At 48.4% G+C, this 12,850-nt stretch overlaps 2 protein-coding genes across 2 annotated transcripts; both read right to left on the bottom strand.

Annotated features, from left to right (window-relative positions):
* LOC147046594 (leukocyte cell-derived chemotaxin 1-like) lies at nt 1-4,818 on the bottom strand. Its single transcript, XM_085930792.1, has 7 exons — nt 4,672-4,818; nt 4,397-4,537; nt 3,154-3,294; nt 2,930-3,043; nt 1,566-1,716; nt 1,169-1,269; nt 1-522 (listed from the first exon to the last, which is right to left on the bottom strand). Exons 1-7 carry the CDS (start codon nt 4,741-4,743, stop codon nt 301-303), a joined length of 942 nt encoding a protein of 313 aa, XP_085786918.1. The 5' UTR covers nt 4,744-4,818; the 3' UTR covers nt 1-300.
* A 4,125-nt stretch (nt 4,819-8,943) lies between these two features.
* pcdh8.2 (protocadherin 8, tandem duplication 2) lies at nt 8,944-12,256 on the bottom strand. Its single transcript, XM_085930316.1, has 3 exons — nt 9,821-12,256; nt 9,457-9,682; nt 8,944-9,290 (listed from the first exon to the last, which is right to left on the bottom strand). Exons 1-3 carry the CDS (start codon nt 12,254-12,256, stop codon nt 8,944-8,946), a joined length of 3,009 nt encoding a protein of 1,002 aa, XP_085786442.1.
* Nucleotides 12,257-12,850: the final 594 nt, after the last annotated feature.

Below are 12,850 nucleotides of genomic sequence, written 5' to 3'. Positions count from 1 at the left end.
GACATTTATTTACATTCAACAGAAAGGCAATAAGGTTACAATCATAAAATATATGCTTTGCTTATTTGCTAATCAATGACATACATGATTTAGAATCGATCCTCATGACAATAGGTACTGAATTTCACTTTGCAAGCAAATATTTGCCCCTTAAGTGTCCTGCCTCAAAGAACTGCTCAGAGCAAATACTACCTACCCTACCTAGCGTATGTGAAAACTCTAAAGACTGGATTCATTATGTCGGTCACCTCCCTCGTCTTTCCAAAAACAAGGCCGATCCCTCCCACTGGCCGTGTGGCGCTACACAATCCCCAGAATACGTGCCACCCACCAGTTGCAAGGCATGATCACTCGACAAGCAACTCGGCAGCCTCTGTAATGGTACGGCCACGGGTGGAAACCCCCCAGCGGCTCGCAGATCCTCTGGCAATGGGTGTAACTGCGCCGGCACTCTCTGCAGCAAACACCCTCGTGGTCCAACCTGGGGTCGATGTTCATGCTATCCTCCCCCTCAAGGTTGTTCTGAGAGGAGGCAGAGAAATGAGATCAGATGCTGTGCATACAAACCACACGATGGCTCCATCTTTTGATACTGAGCAAAAATATAACCCAATACATTTCCGCATTTTGTTATTAAGCATCCATAATTATAGACATTCAAAGATATAAAAAAAATCACTTTTTTCATATTTTCTTATTAAACACACACAATCTCACGCTCTTGTGAAATATTTTTAGCAAGTAGGGTTCAAACTACTTTCTGTTTACCTCCCAATTTCAAAGAAAATAGAGGGCGGTTTACTCTGGTGGGGAAGAAAGAGGATTAAGAGAGATGGCGCTGTGCATTGAAGGGAGCAAAGAAGGGCAGAGGTGACCATGTGTATGTATGGAGTCTGTGTGAGCTCAGCAGGGCAAATAGGCCAGAGGAGGTGAGTGTTTGGAATTATTCATCGAGCCTCGCTGCTGAAAGGAAAGTTGTCCTAAAGAGCCCCCTAGCATAAGGGGACAAATGGACACGCACAGATTTGCTGTGACATTCCGCCGCCCTCCGCCGTGACCTCAGCATCTGCCGGCATCTGTGACGAAATTCCTCACACAAAGCCTCCTCAGGTAAATCTGAGCGGACAGTTGCGGGGGAAGAATCTGCACCTTCGTGTTTGTGACTCACGTGATAGGGGTTCTCGGAGTTGAACTCGGCCTCCACGTCCTCTTCTTCATCTGTGGGTGCCTGACGGCGGCGGGGGGCGGCCCTCGTCTTCCTTTGTCCGCCTGGATGACATTACAAATTTTAGAGCACAATGGCGTTGCTGCGGGACGCCGTCTGATCGCAGTGTTCTGTAATCGTGTGTGTGGAGCAAAGTTGTCTTTGGCCATGTTTTGAAATCGTGAAGAACAAAGGTGTCCTTTTCAACACGATGAACCTCCTCTAAGGCTAGAAACTCAATATATGCTATTTGTAAATGTAGTCAAATAGATCGGGTGGACGGACAGATGGATGATAGATAGCTTTAGATTCCTTCCCATTTTTATGCGAAATTGAATGTACGAATTGTGTGATTGCTTACTGGTAGAGTAGGTAGGGCGCAGCCAGAAGATGGGCAGATCTCCACACAAATCCTTAATCTTGTCACTGAGGAAAGTAGAGTCGGAGAGAGGCACACCAGCCGCCACCCATACAAGGTCATCCTCAAACTTGGCCGGCAACACCTCATCCTCCTTTGAGAACCGAAAGAATATAAAAATGAGCCATCGCAACCCCAACCGGCTGCTGATAGCTTCAAACCTAACACGATTTATCGTGTTAGCCTTTTGGACGAGACATGCTAGCCCCTCAGAATAACAACAAATCAAGCAAAGGACCCCGGGGACTTTGCCCATCCTATTTAGCTGAATACGTGATGTCACAGCTGGGGATCGCTTCTCTCTTATATTTTGTCCAGTGCAAGTTACTTTCTAGAGGGGCAAATAAAAGGTGGGGTCTGTCTCCACTGCACAACTAATAAGAGTTGATTTGACCCATTCTCACAGGCCGGGGTTTGTTTGTGTGTGTGTGTGTGCGTGCGTGCGTGCGTGTGTGTTTGTATGTGTGTGTCCAACCCGAATGCACTATACCATCACTGTAAATTATAAATGACAAGCCTGCAGCAACTATTAGAACATCTTCCTGTTTACACACACATACGAAACAAAATGATCACTTGGAAGGCAGAGAGACGGTAACAAAATCAAGCACAAATGTGAAATAAATGATCGTTTATGACGCAGAGAAAGGCAATAAGAACAGCCTTGCGTGGTAATGACGTGTGTGTGTGTGCGTGTGTGTGTGTGTGTGTGTGTGTGTGTGTGTGTGTGTGTGTGTGTGTGTGTGTGTGTGCGTGTGTTTATGAAGGCAATTGTGGTGATGTGGATTTATGTGAAGCTTATGGAGAATTAAATGATTGTAATTATCAGGCAGCTTCAGTTGAATAATCACAGTGACGTGTGTCTGTGTATATGTGTGTGTGCATACAAAATACTGAATGTAGAATTTTCTTTGTTTGTGAACCCCGGTGGTAAATGTGGAGCATTGAAGATGGAAACCTATCCCCCCCTTTGTGGTCTTTGGCCAATTTCTTAAATGAGAATGGGATGCTTAATCCAACTAATTAGTGATTTTATTTCAGACTCATTGTTAGTGATGGGCACTCAAATGTTATGTTTGCTGTTTAAAATGTTCCTGTCTTTGATTCACTTTGATTTTGAATTCTTTCCCTAAATCCCCACAGGGATTAAATTTCACTATAGTGCACTTGCATGCATATCCTGTAGTCATATCACAGGATTATTGGCAGACAAAACAAGTTGAAAATGTTCTTCTCAAAAAAAGTAGTACTTCTGCTCCCTGAGAGAACACACAACTCAGAAGGATGCATAAGAAGACTGCACGCACCAGGTCAAAGGTCATTGAGTCCTTGTCAAGACCCTCCACATCAGGCAGGCGGGCCTTCACCTGGGTCTTAATGAAGCACTTCTCACCCCCTGAAAATCGGATCCCTGTAATTCCCTGAAAAGAAAAATAAGTATGATTTGACTCCCTTCTGTTCTGTCTCAAAGACTACATCACTAGCGCTAAAGTAACTGTGTGTTTGAAATTCATGTTGTTCGCTTACTTACGATCTCAAAATCGTGGACCTCCATGGCCTGATCCGCCCCACTGCTCGTGCTGAACCTTTCCATGTTGTTCTTTGTGTCGATCTCCATCGTGCCTTCCTCCACTTTGTCATTGATGCTCATGCTGTAGTGGACATTGTAGACCTGCACTCACACACACAGGTATGTAAGGTATGAGAGTCACTCACTTCTACCCAAACACAAAAATGCTTCATGAAATGTCTGGCATCAGGACATACGCCCCCTTGTGGACAAGGATGTCATTAGCCCTTTGTCATTTTGCATTCTTGTCTGCTCTTGGGTTTTTGTAATCTTGGGAAACATCATCAATCACGGCGGAGCTAATAATAGCTTGTCGTTGATAGAACTTTACTGAGAGTGTCATGGCAGCATGTGATAATAATTTTGATTATAATGCTGAAAAATAACTCGGTAATTTATAGAACCAATGTTTTTTTTTATTGCACCCAGCCCCCCACCCACCCAATAGTGGGCTTCGCACAGGCAGCATTGAAGCTACGGCCGCCACTGGATCGACTGAACTTATCCGCAGGTTCCCCTGAATTATTTATTTCTGGATTTGTTTGTTCATGTATTTAATCATTTATTTTCTAGGAAATTTGGGGGAAGTGAAATGTCTTGGGATATAGCTGGTGGCGCAAACCCAAACACGTTTTTTTTAATTGTTTCAGTTCAAGTCAGCGGGAGTCAATAGTTTTTCAGTCATGTCACCAATGTTTTTTTTACAAACATTATGAAATGGTCTGTATACAGTAAGCCTTCATCTTTAACAGCCGTGCCACAAAACAGGCAGAAAAGTGTGCTCTCCCCTTTCTCCACTCACACACCTCTTGCCCCTAGAGCATCAGCCGGACCAGAGAACCCCCCAGCCCTCCCCATCCTTCCGAGATCTTCCACATATAAACAAGGGCTCCATTCATACACTCAATCGTGGAACATGTCTTGTTTAACTAGGGTCCATATGTTTTCTTATACTGCAAAAAACAGCTTTGAGTTTGCAGACTGCCCCAAAAGCCTCCAGAGCGTGCCCAATTCACATGGCCATATTTGTGCCTTTTTATTGGAAGTCTGTCTTGTCGTATGTGCCCAGGAGCGTTTTTTTTTATAAATTAAAGATTCTGCTGCTCCTCCAACTAAATGGATTTGTCTGGCAGAACAGACCTAATGTCCCATTTAACGCAATAGCACACGCTTGAACTCTCTGGAACAACAACAGCAGCCTTACGTGTTTTTCATTGTTGTTCCAGAAGTAAAACGCTCCAACGGCCCCCAGAAGGAGCAACACGGCCCCGGCGACGAGCACTGCAATTCCGGCCTTCAGGAGGCGCCCGGTTGCTGCAGGTTTCTTGGCCACGCTGGAATATGCCTGCAAAAACAGACAGAATAAACAAATAGGTCGACCCTGAACGACCATGGCGTTAAGATTGAAAGCATTTTAAAATGTGGCCATTATGATGGATTTCGTGCCGAACCAATTATTCTCAACAAGTATATCCTTACAGGAGGCATAAAGTGCAGCATTTCCTCCGGTCCCGCTGAGGCGATCGGTACCTTCTCGGAGTTCCCGGCCATGACTGCAGCCAAACACCTGAACAGGATCCCCCGAACACTTGCTCAATGGGCACAGTCTGTCACTCTGTTTCTCTCTCTCTCTCTCTCTCTCTCTCTCTCTCTCTCTCTCTCTCTCTCTCTCTCTCTCTCTCTCTCTCTCTCTCTCTCTCTCTCTCTCTCTCTCTCTCTCTCTCTCTCTCTCTCTCTTCTCTCTTGGGTGTGGCAAACTGGGGGCGAGCTCTTTGGATCTTGTTGCGTACGACGCACGCATTTACCCCCGCGTCAGGTCAGGACGCACTTCAATCATCGGCTTGGACGTGTATTGTGCCCCCCACCCCAAATTTAATCTTTACGACGTTGGAGATTTAAGCATTCAGTTTGTTTTTTTCTGTTAGCTAGAAAATCAATATGCTCATATTTCATTAATTAAAGTGCACATGCATACTTTGATTAAAATGCACAAGTATATATTTTGATATAGAAATCACTTTACTTGTACAACTTTTCTTATTGGACATTTTTTTGGGAATGTATTTGAATAACTTCTAAATATTCGTAGACGATACATATGGCTCTAAATTAGGTTTTATAGTTATAACTATGTCACGACTCGTCCCCGGTTGCTTTATTATGTGTAGGTTGTCATGGTTTCTGTCGGTCAACCTGATAAATTATGTTTTTTTTGTCAATTCCTGTTGGTTAGTTCCCCTCATCCTCCCTTCCGATTACCTTTTCCCTCAATAAACCCTGGTCCAAGCTGCATTTGGTCGCCCTGCTCCATTCCGATCCGTGACAAACTACTGTCTGATGTTACCTTCAACCCCTTGATGTTTTTGTACAATTAACAACGAATGATGTGCGGCATTTTGAAGTTGGAGAGAGAAAGTGAATGCTTGCACAAAATATGAGACAATGAACTTGGGCATAAAAGATGAAAGGAATAGCAAGGACATTAGTAACAAAACATTATAGTCTGCCAGAGCTGGTACTAAAAGCTGATGTTGGGAAGAAGCAATGAGGAAAGGGTGTGAGTATTGTCACACACTGTACCAGCTCTCATCTCCTGGTAACAATCCATCACTCCATCGCCATGGTTACTGCTCACAACTGTACGACTCAATATAAGCACTCGAAAGAACTTCCTAACTGCTTTTTACCCTGATATTGCATTGGGGCATTGTCAGACAAAAAGCTCAGCACTGTATTGTACCTTTCTTGACCGACAGAGCTTTTCAACAAGAATTGGATTCAGACTCTGACCATCCTGTGTAAGGTTGATTTTTGTCTCAGGTGTCATTCTTCCTTCCATCCATCCATCCATCTTCTTCCGCTTATCCCGGATCGGGTCGCGGAGGCAGCAGCTTTAGGAGGGACTCCCAGACTTCCCTCTCCCCAGCCACTTCATCCAGCTCATCCCGGGGGATCCCAAGGTGTTCCCAGGCCAGCCAAGAGACATGGTCTCTCCAGCGCATCCTGGGTCGTCCCTGGGGTCTCCTACCGGTGGGACATGCCCGGAACACCTCCCCAGGGAGGCGTCCAGGAGACATCCTGATGAGATGCCCGGGCCACCTCATCTGGCTCCTCTCCACGTGGAGGAGCAGCGGCTCTACTCTCCCGGATGACCGAGCTCCTCACCCTATTTCTAAGGGAGAGCCCAGACACCCCGCGGAGGAAACTCATTTCGGCAGCTTGTATCCTGAATCTCGTTCTTTCAGTCACAACCCATAGCTCGTGACCATAGGTAAGGGTAGGAGCATAGCTCGACCGGTAAATTGAGAGCTTTGCCTTTTGGCTCAGCTCTCTCTTCACCACGACGGACCGGTACAGTGTACAGGTGCCTAGCCGGGGGGCAACAAGTATGCCCACACCTGCTCGACGCCTCTCACCGTGGGCAACTCCAGAGTGGAAGAGAGTCCAGCCCCTCTTGAGAGGGCTTGTACCAGAGCCCAAACTATGTGAGGAGGCAAGTCCGACTATGTCTAGTCGGAACTTTTCTGCCTCACACACCAGCTTGGGCTCCTTTCCAGCCAGTCATTCTTCCTAAATACAAGAAAAAACGAACACACTTGGAAGAAATTGGACATGGGCAATTGGCAATAAGTCTTATGGTGCGATGCACGATTGAAGACAAAGGCTAGCAGAGCACACTGAGAGAAAAGCAGCATGTGTGGCAGCGCACGACAGGCGGTCCTCCGAAAGATTGAACCTCCGACAACATCCTGCAACTATAGGAGAGCTCTGGTCGTCTTGGGCTTCCCTAGCCACTGGAACCCACTCTTCTACAGCCAAGGCAGTGCTGCTGAGAAACGCGCACCGCACCCACTGTCGCACTTTAAAAACTTTCAGGCGCAGGTCTCCACTTTGACCTTAGTGCCACTTCACCTGGAACCATAAGTAATCCCAAAAGTCTGATGGCGTTGGACTGCCTGGTGATGGGAGCAGGTATGAATTGACTGGAAGCCTCCAGCCAGAGCCCTGCACGGCAGCGGCACAGGGCTATCTATGGTCACTAGCAGCTGGGACTGAGTGGCAGCTGCTCTCGGCAGACCCCTGAGTGATTGAGCAGCCCTATTTAGGACCGCACTGCTCACCCCAACTGGGGAGGGACCTAGAAAAGGTGGCCTAGAAATTGCCTACTCAAGACACTCCTGGATAGTTTACCGCGCCTATCGGGAAATTCCATCCTGTGGTCGAAATAAAAAAGCAACCAATTTGAAGCCGGCATCATGGAACGTGAGAACCCTACTGGACTCCCCTGGCAGCTGTGGCAGGCCCCACCACAGGACAGCGCTAGTAGATCCTGAACTGAGGCGATATATATGTAACATCGACATTGCTGCTCATCCAGGCTTCTGGATGAGGGATCCCTGAAGGAGAGGGTAACCCTCTGATGGACAACATCTGCATGGTGTGGAATTGGCAGTGAAGAACACCCTCCTTCCAAGCCTGACTGAAACACCTGTCGGCATTAGTGAGAGGCTGATGACCCTTCGCATACCCCTAGCAAAGAAGCGCTTTGCCACTCTCCTGAGTGCATATGCACCAACTCTACCATCTGAGAAGAATACTAAGGACTCTTTCTTTCAGTCACTAGATGAGGCAATCCGTCAAATCCCCAGGATTGATGAGATTGGCGCTTGGCGACTTCAATGCTCGGGTTGGTCAAAACAACAGGATTTGGACTGGAGTCCTCGGTGGACATGGTTTTGACCAGGTCAATGGAAACGGTATGAGACTTCTTACTCTGTGCTGAGCATAACCTGACCATAACCAATACGTTGTTCTAACACACACGCACACACACACGCACACACAAACGCACGCACACACCACTAAAATTACTTTTAGTGTGACGCAAGGACGTCAGTCTTGCGCCACATTAACAGCGACGCATATCGGCTTTGGTATATAAAAAACATTTTTAGTGTGGTATTTCAAAGTTTATTTTATGTCACAACATTGTGATAATACAAAATCTGTACAAGTATTTCAGATTACATTCAGACCATTTCATACATCATTATCAATTGGATTCATAATGTTGGATCCCAGCGGCTCGGTGGTGCACTGGGTAGCACGTCCGCCTCACAGTTAGGAGGGTGAAGGTTCGATCCCACCTCCGGCTCTCCCTGTGTTCTCCCCGAGCCCGCGTGGGTTTTCTCCGGGTACTCCGGTTTTCTTCCCACATCCCCCAAAAAAACATGCTTGGTAGGCCGATTGAGGACTCTAAATTGTCCCTTGGTATGAGTGCGAGTGCGGATTGTTGTTCGTCTCTGTGTGCCCTGCGATTGGCTGGCAACCGGTTCAGGGTGTCCCCCGCCTACTGCCCGATGACGGCTGGGATAGGCTCCAGCACGCCCGCGACCCACGTGGGGACAAAGCGGTTCAGAAAATGGATGGATGGATGTTGGATCCCTCCATCCAAACAGTACTCGGACAGTTTAAATAGAAGCATGCTTAAAATTCTGTATTTACACATGTCTGCTTAAGTATGGCTTTTATCAAAAATAAAAAACAATTTTATGTACAAAACTTGCATATAATACAGTTCATTTCAAACAGAGGAAAATCTGAAAAGTGATTGAATTTTTTTTTTTTTTTTTTACATGAAACAAAGATGCACAAAGATTATAGGATATATGGCCACAAAGATATATTTACACCTCTTTTTGTCACGGGATCATAAATTAAATATTTGGGAATATAGTATATTTCCGCTTTTCACGCATGATTTTTGTTACAGTGTGTCGGACTGGGTGTGTATACGGGGATAGTAACATCACTGCACACCTCTTGGACCCTCACCGGCCTCGTGGGGGTGATCATGACATAGTCATACTCCCTGTCCAGCACCTTCTCGTACACGCTCTGCAGGCCTACAGTTTTGGGGATATGCGCTTTGTCCTTTCGGTGGGGGTCCCGAGGCAAGGAAGCTGTCTTGGAGTGGCTGGTGAAGGATGAAACAGTCGGGGCGGGTGACGGGGCTGCGTTAGCTCTCACTGCTGAGGGGCTCCAACAGCGATCCGAATGACCCAGAACCTTACACTCGCTGGTGCAAGCCCACAAAGCTTAAAATAAAAAGGGACAAGAATGCAAATAGTTCAAATGTGTGATTTGTGAAGTGTGAAGTTGAATTATGTAATGTGTGATGCTGATGTTTGTTCATTTGTAGAGACACATTTCTCCCTCGGGAGACAAATAAAGAGGAACATTGAACCTTATCCCTCCCCTTACCATTTTGGCCAGCCATCGGGGGAACAGATGTGCCATCTTTCTTCAAGCCAGTGTCTCCGCTCACATCACTGTCACTATCATTGAAGTCACTGTCCCCCTTTCCACTGTCTTTGCCACTGAAGGCAGGGTCCCTGGCAGAGATGGTGGTGTAAGAGTTACCCTTCCAGATGGTGATTGGCCTCACGGCCTCCTTTGCGTTCCCATAGCCAGGCAATGTTGAGTATCCCTGCAAATGAAATAGAAAGGAGAGTTAAGTTCTGCAGCATCCCTTTTCCATTTGCAGGACGCAAATACACAAATAACCGTTCACACTCACAACCAATTTAGAGTGATTAATTGTGATTACCCAAATATGATGTCTCACCTCATGTTTATTCCGTCTTGGCTTGTTGTTTGTGTCTGAGTCGTAAACACAGGGGACCTCGCTGCCGTCCTCTGAGGCCGAGCACATGTCGCTGCCCCCGGCCTGGGCCTCGCTGTTGTACGAGTGCCCCTCGAAGGTCACTGACCCCGCAGCGGCGGCTGCGTGCAAGGGGAGAAGCGGGTTTCCGGCGACGCGGTTCCTGGCGCGCTCCAAAGTACTTTTCTCTCCATATGAGTCGCTGTCCTCGCCACTTTTGTCTCCTCTGTGGCGGTTGCAGGTGGTGGCGATGAGGATGATGGCGAGCAGCAGGAGGGTGCAGCTCCCCGCCAAGACGACGATGATGACCATAGACAGGTCCCACTGCGCCGACGCGACACCCCCGCCGCCCGCCTGGTACACGATGCGGCCGCTCGGCGAGGAGCTGGCGATGATGAGGAAATGCAGCGTGGCGGTGGAGGTGAGCGCCGGCCTGCCGTTGTCACTCACCGTCACCGTCACACTCAAAGTATCGTCCACATCGTGGCTGAGCACCCGGTTCAGGTAGATGTCCCCCGTGACCTTGTTGACGGAGAACACAGACGGTTCGCCGGTGGCCAAACCGAAGGAAAGGTCTGAGTTGACGCCTTCGTCCTGATCTCGGGCTTCCACCCGCGTGATGACGTAGCCGCTCGGCGCGTCCTGGGGCAAGAGGACCTCGGCCGAGCCGTTGTTGAGTACCGGGTGAGTGATGGCCGGTGCGTTGTCGTTCTGGTCCACCACCCTAAGGAAAACATTGGTGCTTCCAGACAGGGGCGGGGAGCCACCATCGCTGGCTGTGATTTGCAGCTCCAGTTGCCTCATCACTTCGTAGTTGAAGCTCCGCAACGCGTAAAGTGACCCACTGGCGGGGTCCAGCGACACAAATGTGGAAATCGGGGACCCCATGAAGTAGGTGTCCGCTAGTTTGTAGGTGACCTTTCCGTTGGGCCCCATATCCACGTCCCACGCCACCACTGTGGTGAGGTACGCACCAGGCGCGTTGTTCTCCACCACGGCCACTTCGTACACGGGCTTACTGAACACTGGCGCGTTGTCGTTCTCGTCCGTAAGCCGGATGGCGTACTGAATGATGGTTCTGAAGGGAGGAGAGCCCAGGTCCTCGGCCACCACCGTCAAGTTGTACTCGGGAATTTTCTCACGGTCTAACGGGCTGGTGCTCACGATCATGAAACTGTCCTCGTAGGCTTGCTGCAGTCTGAAGTGGTCATGTCCGTAGAGGGTGCAGTGCACTTGCCCGTTGGCTCCGGAATCTCTGTCCGAGGTACTGACCAGCGCCACAAAACTCTCCCTGGCCGCTGCCTCGGTAATGTAGGCGATCCCCGCGGTGATGGAAGTCATGGGGGTGATGGAGATCTCGGGCCCATTGTCGTTAACGTCTTGCACCTGAACGACAATTTTGCAAATGGCCGGGCTGGGGTTTGGACCCAAGTCGGCGGCCTGGACATCAAACTCGTACGTGTTCTTACTTTCAAAGTCAATGGGACTTTCCAGGGTGAGCCTGCCGCTTTTTCTGTCCACTTTGAAGAGTTGGCGGATCTCTAAGGGCACCTGGTTCCCGAAGCCGTACACCACCTCGCCATTCAGCCCTTCATCTGGGTCCTCTGCATTCAGGTCCAGCAGCAGGGTGCCCACGGGGGCGTCTTCTGGCAAGTCCACGGAGAAGCTGTTCCGGTCAAAAATGGGGCTATTGTCATTGTAATCTTTCACCTTGATGTTGACGCGCGTGGTTCCCGAGCGGGATGGGTTCCCGCCATCCATAGCGACCAATTTCAGCGCGTAAGAAGCCTGAGTCTCGCGGTCTAGCTCTTTCATGAGCACCAGCTCCCCATATTTAACCCCATCAGCCCTGCTCAGCACGTCGATGGAAAAGTGACTGTTGACTGAGATCTGATAGCTTTGAATGTAGTTCACCCCGACGTCCTCATCCACAGCAAAATCCAGGGGGATGCGTGTCCCCACGGCGGTGTTTTCCGAGATGTCCATAGACGACTCTTTACGAGGGAACACCGGGGAGTTGTCATTGATGTCCTTGACCTCCACCTCGACGTGGATGAGCTTGAACTGCTCTTTGGAGAAACTTACCAGGTCGAAAGAGACGAGGCATTGCAGGGTGTGTTTGCAGATGCGCTCCCTGTCTATCCGCTCCCCGATGCTCAGCTGCCCGTCGCTCTCCCTCAGACGGATGAAAGAGGAGTTGAACTGTTTCATCATCCTGAAACTGCACGGGGACCCCACAGAGGAGTATGCAGAGGCAGAAGAGATGTCCTTGCCCAAGTTACCGATCACTGTGCCCGGGGCGTCTTCCTCGAAGGTTTGATACTTGACCGTCTTTGTCTTTGTGACGTCTGCCAAGCTTGTCAAAGAAAGCAACAACAAGAGCCACCTTGTTTCCCTCATTTTTGCACCTCAAAGCAATGTCAGCAATATATCAGTCCGAGTTAGTTTTGAGAATGGAAAAAAAAAGTCCTGCAAAACACCTTGCCACTTAAAGTAAGTGTAATAAATGTTCCATGTGCGTAATGGATGCACTCTTCTCTTTCCCTGTGCAGCTCTCAGCGCAAAGAGAGGTGCAGTCTCTGCAAAAGGGTTTATATGGGCAGGCATGCAAATGAGCCTCACTCTGGCCAATCCGTGCTGCGGTGGGGAGGGGGGAGATGGTGAGGGAAGGGAGGAGGGAGGGGTGGGAGTGGAGGGAAACTTCAGAACAGTGACGTGCGGTCAGGGGAGGCAGGGGAGGCTCTGCCTCACTTGTCATCATAAGTAAAAGAAAAATAATAACATAAAATGAATATTTGTCCACTGATCTTTATATATAACAAATTTTGAAAATGTTTATAGTCAGAATGACTGAAAAATTATAATTCAAATATAAAGGTGAAACGCTTTGTTTTGCTGATGAGACATAAAACTGCAGTAAAAAGGCACAGGTTGAGGCAGATAGTACTCTGCTGCACTAAAGGGGTGAGCTAATGGGTGATTACTGCTGCCCTA

The sequence above is a fragment of the Syngnathus leptorhynchus genome, chromosome 14, assembly GCF_054491065.1.
Source record: "Syngnathus leptorhynchus isolate UIUO chromosome 14, UIUO_Slep, whole genome shotgun sequence".
Taxonomy (NCBI): domain Eukaryota; kingdom Metazoa; phylum Chordata; class Actinopteri; order Syngnathiformes; family Syngnathidae; genus Syngnathus; species Syngnathus leptorhynchus.
The sequence above is the reverse complement of the archived record's forward strand: the minus strand, read 5'-3'. Positions and strand labels throughout refer to the sequence as shown.

Excerpts from the sequence above, each read along its gene's own strand:
- pcdh8.2 (XM_085930316.1), bottom strand. The coding sequence starts at position 12,256 with ATGAGGGAAACAAGGTGGCTCTTGTTGTTGCTTTCTTTGACAAGCTTG. Across the intron at positions 9,683-9,820 it reads CAAGACGGAATAAACATGAG|GGATACTCAACATTGCCTGG; the intron begins GTGAGACATCAT and ends TTTCATTTGCAG. Across the intron at positions 9,291-9,456 it reads CCCGATGGCTGGCCAAAATG|CTTTGTGGGCTTGCACCAGC; the intron begins GTAAGGGGAGGG and ends TTTTATTTTAAG.
- LOC147046594 (XM_085930792.1), bottom strand. The coding sequence starts at position 4,743 with ATGGCCGGGAACTCCGAGAAGGTACCGATCGCCTCAGCGGGACCGGAG. Across the intron at positions 4,538-4,671 it reads TGCTGCACTTTATGCCTCCT|GCATATTCCAGCGTGGCCAA; the intron begins GTAAGGATATAC and ends CTGTTTTTGCAG. Across the intron at positions 3,044-3,153 it reads AGGTCCACGATTTTGAGATC|GGAATTACAGGGATCCGATT; the intron begins GTAAGTAAGCGA and ends TTTTCTTTTCAG.